The 23,826-nt window shown below is 41.2% G+C and overlaps 1 protein-coding gene across 4 annotated transcripts in view; it reads left to right on the top strand.

Annotated features, from left to right (window-relative positions):
- The window catches only part of PAK5 (p21 (RAC1) activated kinase 5), a 302,347-nt gene that overhangs the window by 188,191 nt on the left and 90,330 nt on the right, over window positions 1-23,826 (top strand). For all 4 annotated transcript variants that reach the window (XM_525261.7, XM_003316787.5, XM_054674646.2 and 1 more), the window contains one exon: window positions 6,782-6,996. In XM_525261.7, coding sequence (XP_525261.3) covers window positions 6,793-6,996 — 204 coding nt within the window. In that variant the 5' untranslated portion in view covers window positions 6,782-6,792. The remainder of the gene's footprint in view (window positions 1-6,781; window positions 6,997-23,826) is intronic.

The following is a 23,826-nucleotide window of genomic DNA, read 5'->3' as shown; positions in this document are numbered from 1 at the left end:
TCAACCAGAACACTAAATTAATGAGAAAATGGTCTGCCTGAGGAGGCAATAAGATTGTTTGATAAAATTCTTTTGCCGTTACCCTTTAGATAATTTTGTAAAGAAGGTAATTTCACAGAATGCCCATCTTGCTTTTTTGAACACCTCAAGCTTTATGCCCAAGAGAAAAATAAGGCAACAAAAATATTTTTAAAATAGTTATAAAGGAATACATGCAAGAAACGGGGGTCTCCATATGGCTAATGGAGACTTTGGCCCCTTTTAATGGGTGGTGGCTTCTTGTGGATATTCCCTAGTCCCTAGGCATTGCTGGTGAATCCTGGGAAGTGGGGACCATAAGCCCCACAAGTATGCTACATGCCAGTCAGAGTCCTGGCGGGAAGCAGAAGGTGCACTCCAGAAGGATTTACCTAGCACATATAAGCAAGGTTCTGAGAACCAATAAAAAATGTAGGAATACCCACAAACTAAAAACTGCAGGAAGATGTCACATCTAGCCCCACGGGGACTAAAAACTGGAGGGAAAACTGGAGGGAAAAGGGAATGGCAACAGAAGCTTGTAAATATTGGGGAATTTTGGCAAGAAAACCAGAGAAATAAGTTTAGCAAGAAAACAAGGGAATTTTGCAAAGAAAACCAGGGTAATAAATACCCAACCTCTTTCTCCACCTACAAATTGCCTGTAATTGGTCAAATCCCCCTAGAAACCAAAGACAAGGAAGTTCTAGTGACACAGTCATATAAATCAACTTAAAGGCACAGAGAAGAGAAGAGACTGAATCTGGGTCTGGGGAGAGAGTTGTAGTGTATCAATTCAGAAGAACCAGCAAAGTCTCCCTTGCAAGCAGATATTATGAGCAGTATTAACCACTCCCTTGTCTATCATGGAAGCAACATTCAGATCATCCAGTCCCTTGTAGGGCTTTCTTCTAATACCTTCTCATTGAGTTATCCAAACAATTACAGGAGCTATGCATATCTGGAGTTAACTCCATGTAGAATGGAGGACTCTCCATCTGAGAGAGGCTGCCAGGGCTACACAGCGTGCTACACCATGGGGGCTGGACTAGTATTCAAGTCAGCAGAGCATGGACCAGTTTGTACTCAAAATGTGGACTGCCGGGTTTTGAATTCCATTTCAGTTTCTTCCTACTTGAATGAACTTGGGCACATTTTTTTTAACTCCTGTAGGCCTCAGTTTCCTTATCTGTGTAGCAGAAATAATAATAGTCCTTACAATATGAATTACTGTGAACAGAATATGTGAATTGGTACATATAGAGCAGTGTCTGACACAGAGTTCATCCTAGATGAATATTATTTAAGTAGCATCTTCTGGTCCCTAATGAGGTGCTGCACCATCACCCGAACCAGCATGACTCGAATAGTACCAGGTGCTGCTGCATTTGCCTGTTATTTCTTCTTTGACTCCCTGCTCCCTATGCCTGTTCGTAGAGACCTGAATTGGGAGATGCCTGCATGTTGGAGCTTTTAGACTAGGCATACGCTTAAGGCAGGGCAACCCACTAAGTTAGGGACAAAGCTGGGCTGTCCCTGAGAACAGGTTGAGGGCTGAGATAACCATGAAGATGTCAGAGCAGAAATGGGGTATTAGAGTCTGGGGATCTGGATTTCCTTCAGTCTCTTCTATGACTTCTAAGACTTATCTTTCATAGAAGAACATAGGGTGACTGAAACCATCCATCAAAGCAGTGTTTGCTGTGAGTTTTGCAGTAAACTTTCAGAAAGAAGGATTCTGGGATCTGTTTACTATCCTTCTCTAGGAACTAAACTAATATTAGCATAATAAAGACCTTGAAATGTCCCACAAAGGGACCTTATGTAATTCATTTTTTCCCAAACTTATTTAGCGAAGGAGCCAACTTGGTTAAAGCTGAATCAAACTGCCAGGTGAATGTTCACATACTGAAACAAATAATAAAGTGTTTAATAATGAAACAAAGAAATGAAGAAATATTTCAAATTAATTCTTGAATTGCCTACTTCTAAACCTATGTAACTTTCTGTACTGAAAGATACCTACGCAGCTGTCATGAATTAGGTCTGCTGGACACTGAGGAGTGGAAGGAGGTATGCTGTGCCCTTGGTTTACATGGGTGCTGAGCAGTAGGGATCTTTTCTTCTGTAGGAGAGGCTGCTCAGCTTCACCTGCTCAGTGACACAGTTTGTAATTTCTCAGAGAGGGCCTTTATGGAGAGACATGACAGGACCCAAGAAACCTCACCATCCACACCAACTGGGTTCCCTAAGAAAGGTAGGATGGTGTAACTGGCAGAGAAGGTAAATACAGGGCAGCCATACATTGCTCTCACAAGTGATTAAAAGCTTGTGTTTTGAGATTCTAAATCTCCAGTTTTACAAGTTTCTAACCTGGACTCTGAGCATCTGTTTCCTCTTCTATGAAAGGGCGATGATAATAACACCTCCTCTGCAGAAAAGGGTTAGTCTAGCAGGCTTCAGGATGCATATCCTAGAAAAAAAGCCTATTTGCAAGGTTGGCCCTTGGCTGGCATCTGGGAACTTGGATTTTAGCAAGTTCCTCACCATTCCCTGATAAAGAATGGCTTGCTGTGCCTAAACTGTTTATGCAAAAAAAAAAAAAAAGAGGTTTATGTTCAACCCCTGTTTTCCTCCTGGAATTTAAATATGGACTAAGCAAGGGGTGCCTATGTGACCAGTACAAAATAAAATCCTCAGGCCCTTCATCTCTGATGGGCTTCCCCAGTAGATGGCTTTTTACGTGTGTTGTTACAATCAGTCCTGGGGGAATTAACCACAACCCGTGTGAGTTCACTAGGAGAAGACCTCTGAAAGCCTGCACCTGTATTCTCTGGACTTGGCCCCATGCACCGGTTCCCACTGCTAATTTTGTTTTGTATCCTTTCACGGTAATAAATCACAGCCACGAGTATGACTGTATGCAGAGTCCTATGAGTTCTCCTCATGAATCATCAAGCCTGGGGGTGGTCTTTGGGACCCCTGACAGAGGGCTACCATGAATGTGGGATGAGACGCATTGAACTTTTAGTGCCCTAGTAGGTAGAGACTGAGCATGAGCACATCAGAGAGAAGAAATAATCTGCCAAGAAGATCTTCACTTCCCTACTAGGCGTCCCTCTGTCCCATGGTGCTAAAAGGCACTAGGACCCTGTCTCTGTCTTTCAGCTGAGTGTGGGCCTCCTCCTTGCTAACAGAGTAGTAGCCACTGCTGATAGAATGTCACAATAAATCTTGGAGATTTTGTCTCTGCACCTGTGAACTTCCCAGGAATATTGCTTCAGGATTTAGAGCTGTTTTGTGTTTTCCTTTTAAGTTGTTCCTTTGTAACTCTTTAACTCAAACTTACTGGAGAGGTAGAACTGCATGTTTGACCATTAAAATTATAGTTGTGCTGTATCACACGATGCAGTGTAGGTAGATTAATTCAGCTGTGGATTTCCTCTCCACAACTCTCTTATTTAAAAACAGAAACAGTATTAGTTCATTGATATCTTCTTTTCAATGCTCTCATTGAGTGGCATAGCAACCACTGGGAAATTCACAATGAGAGAGGGAATAATAAGACATTTCTATTCTGCCTCTAAAAATATTTGGCCTAGCATTTTCAGTGCTTGTTCAGGTATGAATACAGGCCAAATAGCTCTTCTCAAATGATGTTTCTGAAATAATTTCCATCTTGCATTTTAAATAAATGGTCATAGCTAAAATTTCTTGAACTGTCAAGCGGACTCAGCCAACAAATGGCCAAATTATATTTTCAAATGTATTTTATGCTCACTAAATAATTCAGAGAGATGGTGTATAGAGCTAATTATTGGTGTAATTTCCTGCCACTGAAAACATTCCAGGCCTTCAACCAGATAGCAATATCACAATCAAAACTCCTTTGAGTTAGCACTCAATTGTGTAACAGCTAATATAGTTACCCAGATTGGATGTTGTTACTTGAAACTTTGAAGCAGCTAAAATAGAAACCTAAAAATGGCAAGCATCTGAAGATGCAAGGTAGAGGATGATAATCAGGGTTTTTGTTATGTTAGCTCTTTCTGTGTAGCAGTCTACTCCAAAACATAATGGTTTAAAGCAAAAAAACATTTATTTGTGTCCTGATTCTGTAAGTGATAATTTTAAGTTCAGTTCAACTGTGTAGTTCTGCTGGTTTTGACTAGGCTCACTCACGCGGATAGCTGCTGGTCAGCTGGGCAGCTCTGCTTCTCAGGGTCGACTAGTTGCTGGCTGGGGAGACAGGTAACTGGGATACACGGTCCCTCATCTTCCAGCAGGATAGGCTGGCTTTGTTTTCATGCTGACTGCTGTTTCTAAGGACAGCAAGAGGGCAGGCAAGCCACAGTGTGCAGGCACAGTGCGTATTGGTGTCATATTTTCTCTTGTCTCACTGGCCATAGCAAATTATATATCCAAGTCCAGAGTCAGTGTGGGAGAGTCCTCCTTGAAGGCATGGATACCAGGAAGAATGAAACATTGTGGGCCATCTCTGCAGCAGTCTATGACAGCAGGGTTCCTTTACTTCTTGACACTTTGGTTTGGGTGTGCCCAAGCGTTTAAGGTCAGCTGACTTGTATTTATTGACCTACTTGTAGTAAAGTACTTACAGAATTGTTTTAAGTTATAACTATATTTTCCAGGAAAGATAATATATCAAGGTAGTTGAAGTCCTTATACTCTTTCATCCGTTTTCATTACGGCCCTTCCAAATTAGTCTGAAGTAACAACCAGAATGAATGCGATGGGTTTTGACGGAGTCCAGGGAGTGAAGGCTGTGAATGGTCTGAGCATTGCTGAGAGAATATTTATGTAGGTAGAGGATGGAAAAGGAACTTGAGAAAACTGGAAGGCATGGGAAGACCCTGCTTACCACACAGGGACAAGTGTTTAAAAGAAGTAACAGTTTTAACAGAGGATGAAGGGAAGTAAAGAAGGGAGAGTGAGAGAACATGGAGCTCCAACCGCATGTGCTATTTACTGAATAAATGTGCTGTTCAGGGTGATTTTAGTCCATCAACAAATATTTTGTGAGCCCTACTATAGGCCAGGCAAACAGTAATGAAAAAGCAGGAAGCATCCTTTCCCTCATGGATCTTACATTCTAGTAGTTAAAACAGACACTGAGCACACCATTATATGTAATTAATTAATCGCAAGTGGATAAATGCTGTGAAGAATATATACATAGAAGTGTAGGAATATAGGCTGGGCGCAGTGGCTCATGCCTGTAATCCCAGAACTTTGGGAGGCCGAGGCAGGCGGATCACGAGGTCAGGAGATGCAGACCATCCTGGCTAACACGGTGAAACCCCATCTCTACTAAAAATACAGAAAAATTAGCTTGGGCATGGTGGCGGGCACCTGTAGTCCCAGCTACTCGGGAGGCTGAGGCAGGAGAATGGTGTGAACCCAGGAGGCAGAGCTTGCAGTGAGCTGAGATTGCACCACTGCGCTCCAGCCTGGGCAACAGAGCGATACTCTGTCTCAAAAAAAAAAAAAAAAAAAAGAAGTGTAGGAATATATGACCCACCTATTCCAGTCCAAGGGCTGAGATAAGTCTTCCTCAACAAATCAACATGTAGGCCAAAATATCATCTTTCACAATGCCCATGCAGTGTTGTAAGGATTCCCAAAATGATGATTGTTCTATTCACAGATGAGTAGATGCAGAGAGGAAAAAGCAATTATCTGGGATCACAGTGAATAGGTGACTTACCTGGGATGCAAACCCAGGTTACCTTATGTGTTTTCAACATCATAAAGCATACTTTGCCTATTTTACATATTTTCTAGCGGTCTTCTGGTCACTGGCTATGTTTCACCTAGGTAAACATATGTTGTTTCAAACAGGTAAAATACACTGTAAAAAACTGTAAATATAATATACAGTGAAAAGTGAGTCTTCCTCCCTGCCTTCTTCCCCTGGTACCCTTCTCTGCAGGTAATATCAGTCAACTTTCTTGTATATTTGTCCAGAGGTGTATAATTAATACTTGAAGTAATTACTTTGTGACAGATGTTTTTCCAAGTGCTTTGTAAATATTTACTTGTTTGATCCTTTATGTGGTGACTATAATTATCAACCCATTTTTCATGTATGCATATATTTTATTCCCCACAAATGTTTTGGATTTTAAGTACATACCAAACTTTGAAATGTTTCTCCCTGTGTACTGGTCAGCTTTAATAATGCTATATAACAAACAAGGCCAAAATCTCAGTGGCTTCATTACATACATTTATTTCTCATTTGCGAGTCAGCCGTGGCTCAATAATATCTCAGTTGAGCTTGCCTGGTCTTGGCTTCAGACTGGAGGTTGGGCTTGTGTCTGCCCTCATGCATCTCTCCTTCCAAGACCTAGGCTGAGGAAGTGTCATCTCCCTGAGAGAGAGATCTTTGTGACAAGTGACAGGAGCACAAGGAAAAAGTGGAAACATACAATGCCTCCAAAAACTTCTGCCCTGAACTTGCCAACTGTCTCTTCCATCCATAGTCAAAGCAGGTCACATGGCCAAATCAAAGTCAATGGGGCAGGGAACTATCATCCACATGGCAAGTTTAAAGAGGGAACAAAAAAAATTGAATAAAATTATCTAATTTACACACCCTGAAAATTCAACTTTTATCTTTTGCAGCTGGGATCTAGAGGAATAACTGAAAAGATATTGCCCTGAGTGAATTAACAATAGCTTTCTCCTGGTCTTCTGCTGGCAAGATATAAATGGCTGCCTCTTTTCTATTTATATTTCCCAGGTTTTGGCATCATGTTTGGGAAGAAAAAGAAAAAGATTGAAATATCTGGCCCATCCAACTTTGAACACAGGGTTCATACTGGGTTTGATCCACAAGAGCAGAAGTTTACCGGCCTTCCCCAGCAGTGGCACAGCCTGTTAGCAGATACGGCCAACAGGCCAAAGCCTATGGTGGACCCTTCATGCATCACACCCATCCAGCTGGCTCCTATGAAGGTATGGTGAGGGCTCCATCTTTGGCTGGGCTTAAGAATCATGCTCTTATTTAATGCACTGCATCAGCTTTATAAGCAAGCTATAAAATGCCTAAACCACATATTTTTTAACATTCACAGATTATTCACAATTATTCTTTCATGATTACAATTTTCACCATTTCTTATAAATTGCAGCCCATGAAAAGGAACTTTGGCTTTAGATGTGATTTTTAAATAATCAGACACATAAAACACGATCACAAAATAGGACATTTTTATTTCGACTTTAAATGGTGTTTTTGTTAGACTTTATACTGAAGCATATTATCCATCCACTCTGGTTAATATTAGCGATAGCCTCTGACCAACATTAGACCACCTTTTGTTGTTTTCCATTTGTTCTCAAAATATTTAAACTTTTCTTTCATAAAAAATTTACTACCAATAGATTTTAATAATGGTATTTATAAATATATATACATATGCATATTTAGGCACATACATATATATGTTTATATAATCAAATAAATATGTGTGTATATATACACACAAACATATACGCACATATTTATCTTTATAGCTTTCAAATTTGTCTTTATAGCCTAAGAGAGAGCTATTTCAAATAAAAGCAAGTAATTTGAGTCCTAGAATCAGATATAATTTATCTTAAATATGTAAATAGGAAATTTTTGGCAATAAATGCTCATAAAAGTAATTACATGTAAGCAGAAAGCAGACCCAAAAAAAATTCAGTTATGCCAAGTTACTACAAAGAAAATCCAGGGATTGCAGTTTTCTTCTGCTCTTCAGAATGATAAGAATTCTATAGACTAGCAGGCAATTGCCCAAAAGTTCTCTATGGGAGTTAAACATCATTGAAACTTATAATCATATTATCCAGTGGATCATTCCAGAGTTTCATAATCTATACAAAGCTTGAAGTTCAGATTCTTTCCTTGTTCATTATATTAGTAGACATCTGTGCTATTTGAATATGTTATTCTGCGTTAACATGAATACTGCATAAACTATATTTAAATAATATGCAGAACAAAACTGAATACATTTTTAAAGGGATGCAAAGAAAGAGAACAGCTGATACATAAGATATTTCAAATGCTTATGAAATATCACCTGACCTGACTAAATTAGAACTGTGATTCCATTGTTCATGCACAGTGCTGGTCATTCTATTCTGGTATTGAACATATGAGTCTGTTCTGCCCAAAGATCAATACAGAGTCTTATAATTCTGCATTTTGTGAGTTTGATTTTCTGGTAGAATTTCAAAACTTTTCAAACCAACTAAAATGTTAAGTACATACACACAAAAAAATGGATATTTGAGAAGATAAAGCTTTGGGAACAAAAGGAGGCTGTCATTTTAAACAGATATCAATTGATATTTATTAGAAACTGACTAACCAACTCGACTAGTTTGCATGTGGCAATATCCTACTATTGAACATAATTTTCTCCCTAAGAGAAGGCTAGCACTTCACTAATGATCATATAATAAGGTGGACCATATCTTTAAAAAGTTGGGATTAGAAAAAAATCTGCTTGTTTAGTTTCATTATTTTTCTTATATCCCAAGTTTTTACAAAACCCAGAAAATGCAATGAGCAGTGTGCCCTGAAAAGTCTTCTACTATTTATCACCATGGGGAAAGAAAAATTCTCACATGAAACTAAGACTTATTTTCTTACCCTGGAGTATCATTATCATTATCATTGGGTAAGAAACATTCTAGATGGAAGCAGAGTCTTAAAGAAACATTCTCACACCAGTTAGAATGGTGATCATTAAAAAGTCAGGAAACAACAGGTGCTGGAGAGGATGTGGAGAAATAGGAACACTTTTACATTGTTGGTGGGACTGTAAACGAGTTCAACCATTGTGGAAGTCAGTGTGGCGATTCCTCAGGGATCTAGAACTAGAAATACCATTTGACCCAGCCATCCCATTACTGGATATATACCCAAAGTGAGAGGTGACAGCATGCTGTTAGTCTTCAGAGCCCTCGCTTGCTCTTGGCACCTCCCCTGCCTGGGCTCCCACTTTGGTGGCATTTGAGGAGCCCTTCAGCCCCCCCCCCACTGCACTGTGGGAGCCCCTTTCTGGGCTGGCCAAGGCTGGAGCCCACTCCCTCAGCTTACAGGGAGGTGTGGAGGGAGAGGCACCAGCGGGAACCGGGGCTGCGTGCGGCGCTTGCGGGCCAGCTGGAGTTCCGGGTGGGCGTGGGCTTGGTGGGCCCCGCACTCGGAGCAGCCAGCCAGCCCTGCTGGCCCCGGGCAATGGGGAACTTAGCACCTGGGCCAGTGGCTGCGGAGGGTGTACTGAGTCCCCCAGCAGTGCCGGCCCACCGGTGCTGTGCTCGATTTCTCGCCGGGCCTTAGCTGCCTTCCCACGGGGCAGGGCTCGGGACCTTTAGCCCGCCATGCCTGAGCCTCCCACCCACTCCATGGGCTCCTGTGCGGCTGGAGCCTCCCTGACGAGCACCACCCCCTGCTCCACAGCACCCAGTCCCATCAACCACCCAAGGGCTGAGGAATGCGAGCGCACGGTGCAGGACTGGCAGGCAGCTCCACCTGCAGCCCCGGTGCGGGATCCACTAGGTGAAGCCAGCTGGGCTCCTGAGTCTGGTGGGGACGTGGAGAGTCTTTATGTCTAGCTCAGGGATTGTAAATACACCAATCAGCACCCTGTGTTTAGCTCAAGGTTTGTGAGTGCACCAATCGACACTCTGTATCTAGCTGCTCTGGTGGGGCCTTGGAGAACCTTTATGTCTAGTTCAGGGATTGTAAATACACCAATCAGCACCCTGTGTTTAGCTCAAGGTTTGTGAGTGCACCAATCGACACTCTGTATCTAGCTGCTCTGGTGGGGCCTTGGAGAACCTTTATGTCTAGCTCAGGGATTGTAAATACACCAGTCGGCACTCTGTATCTAGCTGCTCTGGTGGGGCCTTGGAGAACCTTTATGTCTAGCTCAGGGATTGTAAATACACCAGTCGACACTCTGTATCTAGCTGCTCTGGTGGGGCCTTGGAGAACCTTTATGTCTAGCTCAGGGATTGTAAATACACCAATCAGCACCCTGTGTTTAGCTCAAGGTTTGTGAGTGCACCAATTGACACTCTGTATCTAGCTGCTCTGGTGGGGCCTTGGAGAACCTTTATGTCTAGCTCAGGGATTGTAAATACACCAATCGGCACTCTGTATCTAGCTCAAGGTTTGTAAACACACCAATCAGCACCCTGTGTTTAGCTCAAGGTTTGTGAGTGCACCAGTCGACTCTCTGTATCTAGCTGCTCTGGTGGGGCCTTGGAGAACCTGTGTGTCGAAACTCTGTATCTAACTAATCTGATGGGGACGTGGAGAACCTTTGTATCCAGCTCAGGGATTGTAAACGCACCAATCAGCACCCTGACAAAACAGGCCACTGGGCTCTACCAATCAGCAGGATGTGGGTGGGGCCAGATAAAAGAATAAAAGCAGGCTGCCCGAGCCAGCATTGGCAACCCGCTCGGGTCTCCTTCCACACTGTGGGAGCTTTGTTCTTTCACTCTTTGCAATAAATCTTGCTACTGCTCACTCTTTGGGTCCACATTGCTTTTATGAGCTGTAACACTCACCGTGAAGATCTGCAGCTTCACTCCTGAGCCCAGCGAGACCACGAGCCCACCGGGAGGAACGAACAACTCCAGATGCGCTGCCTTAAGAGCTGTAACACTCACCGTGAAGGTCTGCAGCTTCACTCCTGAGCCAGCGAGACCACGAACCCACCAGAAGGGAGAAACTCCAAACACATCTGAACATCAGAAGGGACAGACTCCAGACGTGCTACTTTAAGAGCTGTAACACTCACCGCGAGGGTCCGCGGCTTCATTCTTGAAGTCAGTGAGACCAAGAACCCACCAATTCCGGACACAAAAGGATTATAAAACATGCTGCTATAAAGACACAAGCACACGTATGTTTATTGTGGCACTATTCACAATAGCAAAGACTTGGAACCAACCCAAATGTCCAACAATGATAGACTGGATCAAGAAAATGTGGCACATATACACTATGGAATACTATGCAGCCATAAAAAATGATGAGTTCATGTCCTTGGTAGGGACATGGATGAAGCTGGAAACCATCATTCTCAGCAAACTATCACAAGGACAAAAAACCAAACACCGCATGTTCTCACTCATAGGTGGGAAGTGAACAATGAGAACACATGGACACAGGAAGGGGAACATCACACACCAGGGACTGTTGTGGGGTGGGGTGGGGGGAGGGGGGAGGGATAGCATTAGGAGATATACCTAATGCTAAATGATGAGTTAATGGGTGCAGCACACCAACATGGCACATGTATACATATGTAACAAACCTGCACGTTGTGCACATGTACCCTAAAACTTAAAGTATAATAAAATAATAATAATAAACATTCTAGCTGAAGACCCAGGACATGTGCCATCTTGTTAGAGTGTATGCATTATTCGGTTAGGACAAAGTATCATTTTCTTCACCACGGTTTTTCACTTGTCCACATCCTAGCAGGTCCTGTTTGAGAGCAAAGAAAGAGGCTTTCATCTTAGTGGTAACACATCATGTTCTGTGGATGTGGGACTTAGCAGAACCTTCTACCTAATTTCTTCCATTTCCTAGGTGGGCTGGCTTGTTATCCTTTCCTCTCTGACAATCAGTCCCACTGAGAGTTGGAGCAAGATTTCCTCACTTCTAAGCTGCTAAACCTTGTGCTTCTCTTACTAGTATGGGCTTTCCAGCCCTTGTGCCAAATGCATGAGCATTCAGTCCATATGAAATGAAAAGACTAAAATATTAGTTATAGACACTTAAATGTTAACTGGGTGATGACTGGAAGATACATCTCAAGTATAGAGCAGGTTCTGGATTTCTGCAAATGAGACTTCAGGCACAATTGTGCCCCTGAGGGAAAAAATAAAATAAAAACAGACAAGGAGTGACAAAAACAAGATCCAGCTAGGTTGGATCTCACCCATAAAGAGTAAAGTTAATCAAATCCATTTAACTGAAGGACACCCAAAAAATCGAGTACCTCATACTAACACTAAACTCCCATAAAGCGAATCCTATCTTTCTCCAAATATGAGTGTAAATATGTCTCCACATATGAGTTCAGTTAACACCACTGGCAGACAGTAGACAACATTGGTGGTCAAACAGAATCCTGTGACTACCAGACTCTTACAATAAGTAAAAATTAAAAGGTTTAAGGGGCCAAACTATGTTATATAGTTTGTATGATCCCATTTTTTGGAAATGGCTTCTCTGGAAAAATCTTACAAGTCACCTAAGAATGACATATGATAAAGTATAGAGAATATATCTCAGAAGTCAAAAAAGTCCTTGAAGTAAGAAGTAATGAATAAATGGACAGAAAAGACTGGATATAGTCATGCATGTTTAAAGCCATTTTGGCAAAATTATTTAAGTTAAATAGAACCAACCATTCTAGTTGGTTTGGTCAAAGTGTCCTTTAAATTGAGAAAGGAAAATGAGAAAAGAGATCATGACATAAAAACAGTCAACGGAGGAAGTGTGTCGCCCCTGATGTTGTGGAAAATGCCAGTTCTTCAGTACTTGTCAGCAAGCTTTGCCAAGCTAGTTCCGAGTGGAAATCCGCCATTGCCACCAACACTCTTCCTTGATTAGTTAGGATTTCAGCTGTTCCTGTTTAGAACCTCATGCTTACCCATTGTCACGCTTACCAGGACACACCTCTCCTCTGTGGAGACTTATTTAGGCCAGGGTTTCTCCAGCCATACAGTAGATCAGAATCACCTGAAGAGTTTGATAAAACACAGATTGCTGGGCTCCATTCTCAGAATTTCTGATTCAGTAGAACTGGGATGGGGCCCAAGAATTTGCATTTCTAATAAGTTTCCAGGTGGTACTGATGCTGCTGGTCTGAGGACCACACTTTGACTTTGATTTAAGTAGTATAAAAGAATGTATCCACATAAGGTATAATCAATGTGAGTTTTCACCAGCCGGGATTTCCAAACTGTCAGAAATTTAACCAGAAGCCACAAGTTAGCTTGTACTTGTGTCAACAGTTTGTGTGCCCAAACTTTTGGGCTAGCCATGTAGGCCATGTAGGCTAGCCAAGATAACCTGAATACCCCAAGGGGGAGGTTCCCCTTAAAACATTTGGCAAATATCATTGAGAAACTCCTTTTATATCTAATGTCATTTCGTCCATGAGAACATCATAAGCAATATTACCAAAATCTGTGCTGAATTAGATGCATTATGTAAAGGGCAGGTTGAATGGTCGTATTTGTTTGTGATTGGCCAGTAATTCTCAAACTTAGACTTTCATAAGAATTTCCCTGGGGGCTTGTTATAGCTCAGATTCCCAAGCCCCACCCTAGGTATTCTGATTCAGTAGGTCTGGAGTGAGCCTGATAACTTGCATTTCTAACAAGCTCTCAGATGCTGCTGGTGCTGCTGATGGATAGATGTACTTTAAGAACTGCTGTTCTAGGTGAACTAAAGCCACAACATAATGATCACCCTTTCCCTTTGTTACAGCCTAGAAATCATTTGAAAATGCTAAAAAACAAAATACAGAGGATAATATTTAAAAGCTTTTGTAACTTCTACCTAAAATGAAAAAAAGCATATCTTAATATTTGCTTCATATTCTTTTTAATTTTCAGGTAGAATTATATAAATAATATTAGATAGTTTTATTTGGCATATGTGCATTTTATGAAGTGATGTCATAATGTATATAATCTCTAACTTGCTTTTTTACTTAATAGTGTTTTGAGATTAATTCACACTGATGTGTAGAAAATGAATTTATTTAAAAATTACTCTAGCTTTTTTTTTCAATTTATCCATTTCTCTACTAAGGGATATTGTGAAGTATTTGCTATTATAAATATTAATAATATTGTCATGGACATCTGTGTTCATGTCTTCTTGGGCCTATGGTGAAAAGTTTCTTGCAGTGGTTCTCAAAAGTGTGGTCTAAACCTATGGGGGGTTCCTCAGACTCTTTTAGGGAGTCTACAAAATTAAAGTTTGCTTTTTTTACTCTCGTTTCCTGTGTATACAATGGAGAAGCTACATTACATGTGATAATGTCATTGATTGATGGATGCTTAATGGATCATGTGCTTTATAGTCTTATGTTTTAAATTTTCTTGGGTGGGCACATGCCTGTAATCCAGCACTCTGGGAGGCCAAAGCAAGAGTGCTTGAGTTCAGGAGTTTGAGACCAGCCTGGGCAACATAGCAAAACCTCGTCTCCACTAAAAGTAATAATAAAAAAAATATTAGCCAGACATGCTGGTGTACACCTGTCATCCTGGCTACTCTAGAGGCTGAGGTGGGAGGATCGTTTGAGCCTAGGTGGTCAAAGCTACAGTGAGCCGCGATTGAACCACTGCACTCTAGCCTGGGTAACAGAGCAAGAACCTGTCTCAAGTAAATAAATAAGTTTATCAGTTTTAATATCTAATGCAGTGAATATTAATAGATATAATATAAACTAAGGTCTCTTTTAGGTCCTCAATAATTTTAAGAGGTTCCTGAGACAAAAAGTTTGAGAACCACTATCTTGGAACTTATATTAAATGTGATTATCTGTGGCTTCTGCAACTTGCCTTTCACACACTACTGACTTTTTTGTTGTTTTAAATGAAAATAGAGACTTTTGTCTTTTCCAGTTGGCCAGCAATCTTCTAATCTCTACAACCTTTTCAAAGATTATTGAATACAATATTCCATCCCTTTTCGTGTATACTATATAATTTCTCTAAACCAGCTGTTTTGAAGTTTTTTAAATTGTTAGATCCTTATTTACCATCCCTTTTCTAATTTAGCCTTCAAAGTCTTCCTAACAATCTTCTTTTTATCTTTTAAAGATTGAAGAGTCACAGAGAAGACCAATACAAACCTGGCTCTGACTTAGTTTTGTTTGTCTTTGTAGTCTTCGGTATTTTATAATCTTTCAAAGCTGAGGTTCTGTCTCTTCCTTTTTATTGACTGCTGCTGAGTACTGCTTTAAAAACTTCTCTGTTCACAAAAACAGGAAAAATCAAGAGAGGTAAATCTTTAGGTCTGGCCATCCCATTCTTGAAGACCACTGTTTTATTTTCTCTCCCATCGTAGTTTATGTTGAAAGCTCATCCAAAATTGAATCTAATTTAATTACTCTGAAATTCTCTACCTTTCTCTATTTTTGTGATGCTCAATTTTGCATTGTATTTAGAGCTATATCATTTTTCTTAGTTTTATTTCCATGGGATTCTCTCTTTCCTTTAATATTTTTAAAAATCTGCTTTCCCAAAATACAGGGCAACTATCTGACATTTTCTAGCATTATTTCCCTTTGACCTAAGGTAACAGTTTTCCCCAAGGTTCCTTCTCAATTACACATAACTGATGTGGTCTTCCTTGTTGGTCAGAATTAAGCCAGAAGGAGTTATTTCTTTTAGTGCCTCCTTTGCTTTCTGAGAGTTGTTGCCAAGCAGTTTAAACTGTTTCCAGATGTTTGCCATGCTCCTAGCTGAGTGAAGCTCCCAGCAATTCTGAGAGCTGGGGCTGCCCCCTCATGACTTTTCTGGCTCCCTTAACAGGTCTCTTCTTAAAGCTCATAGATTAGGTTCCCCATTACTTTCCTATCCTCTTAAATCAGTGTTTTTTGTTTGTTTGTTTTTGCCTCTCCCTTCTTTTAGACCTGCTTCTGCTAAAATATAGTGTTGAGCTAGAAGCATCTTTTTTGCAACATGAAGTCCAGTGCCTTCATGTTCACTGAGCTGGGTCACGCCTTTTCATTTCTAAGTTCTCATCTGGGTGAACATCAGGGCACTTCTAAGAGGTAACAATGGAGCCAGGAGAAGACCTTGGAAAGAGATATATTCAAAGGAAGGAGGAAGAACTAGTCCCAAGACCCTGTGGCAGGAATAAGCTTGAGGAGTTTAAAGGAAAAACAGATCATCTGTTGGGTAGAGCAGAGCATGATGGGGAGAGGGGTGGGGGATATGGCCAGATGGACAAGTAGAGATTGGATGGCACGGGGCACTTTTGAAAGCCACAGTCAGGAGTTTGCTATTTTGTGAAGCCTCTGTGCATGAAGGGCACAGGTCTCAGATCAAGAAATTGTCCTAATACAAAATGAATTGATTTATTTAAGGGTCAGACCCAATGTATAGTGTACCAAATATATTGATCTAATATGTAATCCTGCAGGTGTTAGAGGTGTGTTAGTCAAATGGTTGTGAACAGTTGGGATGCAGGAAGTTCTTCCAACTTAATGATTATCAGAAGACACTTAATAAAAATTCAAACCTTCTTAAAGAAGAAAGAGTGTATATGTTATAAAGACAGTTAATTTCATTGCAAAGTAAAAGCAATTATAAAATGAAACCCATTAGACAGATTACCTATGTTTTAAAACCTCTTGTCAAAAATGCCACTTCAGAAGAACTGCATTGAGTTCTTCAGAACCAAGGCCCTCAGCGGGAGGAGAGATTGCTGATCCTTTGTTAAAGTTGTTTATATTATTTTTATACTTGCAAAACCAGTGAGGACAATGGACTTGGACACTCACATTTCTCTCGGTGCCTGTTACTTCCTGGAATCCCTCCTTCCAGTGTCAGTATGCCTTTTCAGCCCTCCCACCGCCACAGAGACTGTGGAATAGAAACATCACACTGGCCCCCATTTTCTCATTTGCCTAAATTCAGGAGATGTGGGCAAGGTAATCTTGTTTCCAAATAAAAGAAGAAATCCAAAACCAAAGCTAGATTTATTCTATTTCTTCATTTTTATGATCCCATCCAATCTGGAAACTTCAGCCAAGCAGTTTTTGAGTGTATTAATGTGGTTATTTTTTGATGTGCACCATGTCAACACACCATCTTTCCCCATAAATGTCTCTTTCTCACACCCTTTAAAAGTAACAAACTACATCAACCACTAATAAGAACCAACTTTGTTTACATCAGTGTTTTGCAGGGTTTTACATAAGCCACTTTAAGATTTTCTTAAACTTTGAACAAACTTAAGCTCACATGGCCTAGTTATTACTCTAAAAACAAAAGCTGATGTTTTCAGAGAAGACAGTATCACCCCAGGGAATTTACCCCTGTGGGTACCCACCACTTCTTCTATTTGGAGGAGGGCCAATGTTAACCACACACCTCCAGGCCTCTTGGCAGGGCCATCCTGGTACCCAGTGTGACAGCTCTGTAATCACAAATGGGTGATGTCACATCTATCACACCTGCAGCTCCCTGGAACCAGCAGAGAATAACTGGAGATTCATGGTCCATGATCCTGGCATTTGGAAGACTGCTCCTAGGGTCCCAACTAAAATTGGGTCACTGAGACCTCATGAATGAATGCTCTCAGTTACTCCCCATCAAGGAGTAACTGTAATCTCCTGCCAAGGATTATTAGAAAATAATCCTTCTAAATCAAAAGAAAAAAGGCATGTGGCCCTCTGTGACTCCCACTCATGCTTGGAACTTGAAAGATTTAATCTCCTGCCACCTCAAGACCAAGGTAAACACAAATTGAATGTACCATTTTAAAGCAATTGTCAGTTATAGGTTATATTGAAAAGTTATTTACCACCAATTGGTGGTTAGATCTATCCCTCAAGGCCTCTTCTCATGGTTCAAAATGCTGTTCCCAGCATTCCTGCAGTGGCTGTGTTCCCCTACTGTAACGCCTGGGAGGAAGTGATAGAGAAGAACCCACACAGGGACCGCATATACTGAGGGTTCCTGTGAGTACCTCCACTTGAGTGTTTTACCCCAACTCTACTCCCAGAGCAGAAGCTGATATGAAGGCAATGCAGGTGTCAAATCTATAGTAATCTCTAGTTTTTGTTGAAATCTCTTAGGCAACAGGCCTGACTAAAGTCAAGAGTATCGTTACCAAATATCGGATGGTGTTTTACAGAGTAAAAAATGTTTAAGATTTATTCTTTTGTGGCACTTATAATAACAAATAGTTTTAACCCAGTTGTACAGATAAGTCTTGACTCAGTGTGATTGATTAGTGCAAATTCACCCAATTTCTAAGTTGAACCCAGTTATTTATTTATTTTTTTAGAGACAGGGTAATGGAGTGACACCCTGTCTCAAAAACTAAATAAATAAACTCAATTTTTCATTTTTCTCACCACAGTCTCATACAGGACTGAGTACTTCCCCATCCCTTGAATTTGCATGTGACTTGCATGGCCAATGGGGTGATGTGAGCAGACTTCTAATGGACAGCTAAGATTTCCCTCTGTGCTTATGCCAACATCATAAGAATATGCCTTAGATGACAGACTGCCCGCATCTCTGAAACTGGAAGCAGAGCCACCCAGCCCCAACCTCATTGTATGAACCTGAGTGTGGGTGGTTTGTTGTGCAACCTTATAGGACAACTGACTGATACTATCTTACTTAGCCCCATACCAGCCTTTTCAATTAGAGAGTAGTAACTCCGTCTTTTGGGTAAGGAAAGCAAGTCTTAGAAAGTTTAAAGGATTTATTGAAGATCCCACTTCTGTAACTGGAAAGGCCTAGGACTCAAACCTTATACCTATCTGACTCCAAGACCTGGGCTTGTAATCACCACATCACTGTGCCTCCTGGTAATAAGTATGTTTGGGCATGAAAAACTGTTATATGCATAAACGATGCTAAGTCAGAAAACAAAATTGCTTCCTTCTTACCTTTTCACCTTGTAGATTGTGTAACTAAGACTCAGGTAGGCACAGTGTTTTTTCCTAAGACCACAGAGCACATTAATAGCAGATATTATTTCTGTGGGTAAGGAATGCTTTTGATTTGATCATGTAGAAATCCCAGATTTAGCCCATGAGCTCTCCCTTGAGAATCTGACAAGGACATCTTTATAAATACCTACCTGACTATGATTCCCTATCATTACTGCCATATGACTTTATTTTTTAGTTGTAGAGTACTCAGAGCCCTTTGCAGAGTCTTTCATTATGCATGTAATCCACGCAGTCTTCTCAAGTGAGTTAGGCAGAATATTTAAATAGGAAATGTCAATGAAATCATGCAACGAGAAGCAAATGAGTGAGCTTTCAAACGTGTGCCGCTCATTCCTTCTCCACTATGGCCTCGATGCTCCCTGAGCTCATCATATTTTAGGTCAAACAGCATACCCCCCAGATCACAAGCCTGTCTCCAGAACTGTGTTGGTTTCCCATAGAGTGGCCCTCTCTGAACTCCTGAAAGCTGAACTCATCAAATAAGGACAGCTGTGCTTTGATAGCTGGGAAATTCTATATAATGTGAAATGATATTCTAGGGGACATCTTCTTTTCCCCAGCTCTTCTCTCCCAGCAGTGGTGACCTAACTGAAAATAATCCTTCTAAATCAAAAGAAGAAAGGCATGTGGCTCTCTGTGACTCCCACTCATGCTTGGAACTTGAAAGATTTAATTTTATCTCTCATTTAGCATCTTATAGAAATTGGGACACTAAGATGGCAGCTAGAGGCTGCTTTAGTGGAACTATCAAATCCTATCCTTTTTAGTGTTTTATTGTGTAATTTTAAGTGGAAGCATTATGCTGTCAACTTTATACTGATGATAAATCTATCACTTTAAAATCATTTCCAAGCAGCACATCACTATCTGATTGGATGCTACTACTGTTACCTGTAAGGTTAATGGCTGCCTAAGATGGTACCTGTGTAAGTGTTTGCTAGAATCACTGAATCCATCACCTGTTGAGAATCTTCATATCAGCTTTCTATTACTGCATGACAATTACCACTAAGTTAATGGCTTCAAAGAACACATATTTATTATGACAGTTTCTCAGAGTTCAGAGTCTAGGCATGGCTTAACAGGATCTTCTTGCTCAAGGTTTCACAAGGCTGCAATTAGGGGGCCAGCTGGGCTTCATTCCCATCTGGAGGCTCAAATGGGGAAGAATCCACTTCCAAGCTTATTTAGTCAGAATTCTGTGGGCAGAATTCTTTTCTTTGCAGCTGCAGAATGCGTGACAGCTTGCTTCTTCAAGGCTAGCAGGAAAGCAAGAGCTAGTCTGCTTGGACTATATATATAATAATGTACTCACAGAAGTGATATCCCATCAGTGTTGCCATATAATGTAAGTTAACCATGAGAGTGACATTCCCTCACCTTTGACATGTAACGACACAGAAGGGACAGCCTCTTACCTTTACCATATTCTATTGGTTAGAAGCAAGCCACAGATCCTGCCTACACTCATGGAGAGGGGATAATCAAAGGCATGATCACCAGGAGGTGGGAATCCTTGAGGGGTCACCCTAGGGTCTGTCTACCTGGTTCCCAATGTCACTCCCACATGCAAAATACATTCATCCCAGCCCAAGATCCCAAAGTCTCATCTCATTGCAGCATCATCTCAAAGTCCAAACTCTCATCATCTAAATTGTGATTAGGTATTGATGGAGTGCTTGGGAGTAATCTATTAAATACAGCTGTTGGGGCACGATTCCTTTCCATCCATGGACCTGTGAAGCTAAAGAGACAAATTATATGCCCCCAGCCTGTCCAACATGTAATGGTGGGACAGCACAGGATAACCGGTGTAAAAATTCTGATTCAAAATGGGGGCAGGGTGAGGGCAAGTGAGTGGAAGGAAAAAGGGAATTACTGGTCCGTGACTCTTCTGAAATCCAGCCAGGCAAATGTTAGGAGTTCCCTGATTACATCTCAAGGCATGGGAATGGCCCTCTGTGGCTTAGGCTCCTCCCTCAGGGTTCTTGGTTCTGCCCTTCTTTTTAATGAAAGGCAGCACATGTTTGCATCCTGAGTAGTTTTATCAGCACGCTTTCCACTGCTAGTAGAATTGGAAGGGTCTGAAAGCCTCCTTTATTTCATACTCTCTTTGTCCCTTTCAGGCCAAGTGGCCAGTATTCCTGATGAAACAATTTCTTAAGAACTTTGTAGAGTTTGTGTGGATTCACTGCAGTTCACTCCATTAGGTGATGCCATATACACAGATATTTTAAAGATAAGCCTTCCTGTTCCTTGGCCTCCTTCTGAGATGATTGAGGGACAATGCCCATATGCTTCCTTGAGGTTTTCTGGCTTGATTGAGAAGATCTGTAGGGCAGACCCTTAATTTCTTAAAAGACCCCTTCGTGTAACTGCATGGTTTTGTCTTTTGATCTTTCTAAGTTTCTAACAAAGAGCTGTAGAGTCACACTCAGACTTTTCCCTAGTGCATGCTTTCCTGAGAGTGAATCTCTTCCTTTTAGCATCTGTGCCATCTAGAGATCATCGGAATTTTTTACATCATCAGATTCTGATTCTGTTTTTTAAGAAAAATTGTCCTCCCAGTTTTCCTCTTTCCTCACACATTTTACTACAAGCAGAAAGAAGAAACCAGAGGGTTCCTTCAACACTTTTCTTGGAAATCTTTATACAGCCAAGTATCACTTTCAATTCTGCTTTCCACACAACCTCAGGAGACTATTTCACCGAACTTCACATTACAAAAGATTCTCCCTTCTCCTTCCTTCAGTTTCCAATGAGTGTTCCTCACTTCTGAGCCTTCACCATCAGCATCCTCAATGTCCACTTTTCTACTCTGAGTCTGTTCATGTCATTTAGGCTTTTTCTACCGTGTTCCTCAAAATTCCCCCAGCCTTCACCCACCTGGTTACAAAAGCCCTTCCACATTGTTATGGATTGAACTGTGTCCCTCCCAAACTTTATACGTTGAGATGCTAATCCCCAATGTGACATTGTTTAAAGATATGGACTTTAAGAAGTAATTAAGGCTATGTGAGGTCACAAGGGTAGGACCCTAATCTAATAGGGCTGGTGCCTTTATAAAAAAAAAGGAAGAGCTCGGTCATGGTGGCTCACACCTGTAATCCCAGCGCTTTGAGAGGCCAAGGCAGGAGGATCACTTGAGTCCAGGAGTTCAAGACCAGCCTGAACAACATAGCAAGACCCTGTGTGTATTTTTTAAATATTTCAAAAAAAAGAGGAGGAGGAAGAGACACCAGAGGTGCCCACCCAGAGAAAAGGCTATGTGAGGATACAGGTAAGAAGGCAGCCACCCCAGTCTGTGTTATTTTGTTATAGCAGCCCAAGCAAACTAATACTCATGTTTTTAGGTATTTGCTATAGCAGTTCCCCACTTCCAGGTATCAAAAGCTATACTAGTTTTCTATTGCTATGTAACAAATTACCATAAATATAACAGCTGAAAACAACACACATTTGTTAGTATCCTTGCAGTTTCTATGGGTCAGGAGTCTGGCACAGCTTCACTGACTCCTCAGGTCTCAGAGGCTGAAATTCAGGTGTCAGCTGGGCTACATTCCCCACTGCCTTCCCATCCAGAGGCTTGACAGGGCAAGAATCCACTTCGCAAAATTCATTTCCTTACAGTTCTGAGGGAATGGGGTACTGAGGCCAGAAAGGAGAAGAAGCCTGGTTTGTTGATGAACAGGCAACCCCATAGGCAAGCCGACTCAGTTGTGCCAGCCACATGGAGCACACCTCACAAGTAGCCCAGCAAGGAGCAAGGAAGTTGGGACATCTACCCACCAACTCCAGGCTTTCTTGGTTGTGCCTTGCTCCCAGGAGTTAATTTCCTGGCAACTCCACACTTGGCCATGCATTCCCCAACAGCCAGAGGACACCTTGTGGTAGAGAGACTCAGGGAACCTTCAGCATGGATAGGAAATTTCTGCAGGTGGCCTCTGGGGTGGACTGAGGGGATAAAGGCACAGCACCGGTGGCAACTGCTATCAGTATAATATCAGCTTTCATTTCCTTAACAGATGTTTATTGTGCACCTACTATGTTCTGAGAGAAAAAACAACAGTATTTGGTCTTCACCTCCACAGAGTGCACAGTCTAGTGAGGGAGAAAGAATTGTAAAGACAAATGAAAACATAATGTTATAACAGAAGTATAAATATTTTGTTATGAAAGCTTTGAGAACAAAATGACTATACTTCCTACAAAATTTGGAGATGTAACTTTGGATTTTATGGAAGAGTATAGTCTTATATTCATACCTAATGAATGAATATCCCTATGTAAACAAATAGTAACTTTACAAAGAGGCAGTGACAATGTATTGCTTAAGAGCCCTCTGGAGCCAAACCATCCAAGATAAATAAAAAAATCTTGATTCTTCATATTCCAGCTATATGACCTAGTGCAAGTTACTTAACCTCTGTGAGCTTCTGTTTCCTCATCTGTTAGAAGTGGGTATAACAGTACTACCTCATAGGGCTGGAGTAAGGATTGAATAGCTTAATACATTAAAACATTAGCAGTCAAGAAATAAAAAATGAATCAAACCAAATGGTCACATGTGCAAAGTATAATGAAAATTCCCTTTTTTAAGAAGAGAACAATATTTTGAGATTTTCTCTCTCAATTAATAAAACAAAAATTATACATGTATGTCTTCATCATTTTAGGAATACCATTTGGAATAATTTATATGTAACTCTCTAAACCGTTTAAGTGTGAGTTCTCAGAGTTCTTATAAATTTGAATGGAAAGGCCAGGCGCAATGGCTCATGCCTATAATCCCAGCACTTTGGGAGGCAGAGGCAGGAGGATCACTTGAGGTCAGGAGTTCGAGACCAGCCTGGCCAACATGGTAAAACCCTGTCTCTACTAAATTTACAAAAATTAGCCTGGTGTGGTGGCGGGCACCTGTAATCCCAGCTACTCGGGAGGCTGAGGCAGGAGAACCACTTGAACCCCGGAGGTGGAGGTTGCAGTAAGCAGAGATCATGCCACTGCACTCCAGCCTGAGTGACAGGGCGAGACTCCATTTAAAAAA

Source organism: Pan troglodytes, chromosome 21 (genome assembly GCF_028858775.2).
Source record: "Pan troglodytes isolate AG18354 chromosome 21, NHGRI_mPanTro3-v2.0_pri, whole genome shotgun sequence".
Classification (NCBI taxonomy): domain Eukaryota; kingdom Metazoa; phylum Chordata; class Mammalia; order Primates; family Hominidae; genus Pan; species Pan troglodytes.
This window is presented reverse-complemented; position numbering and strand designations above follow the sequence as displayed.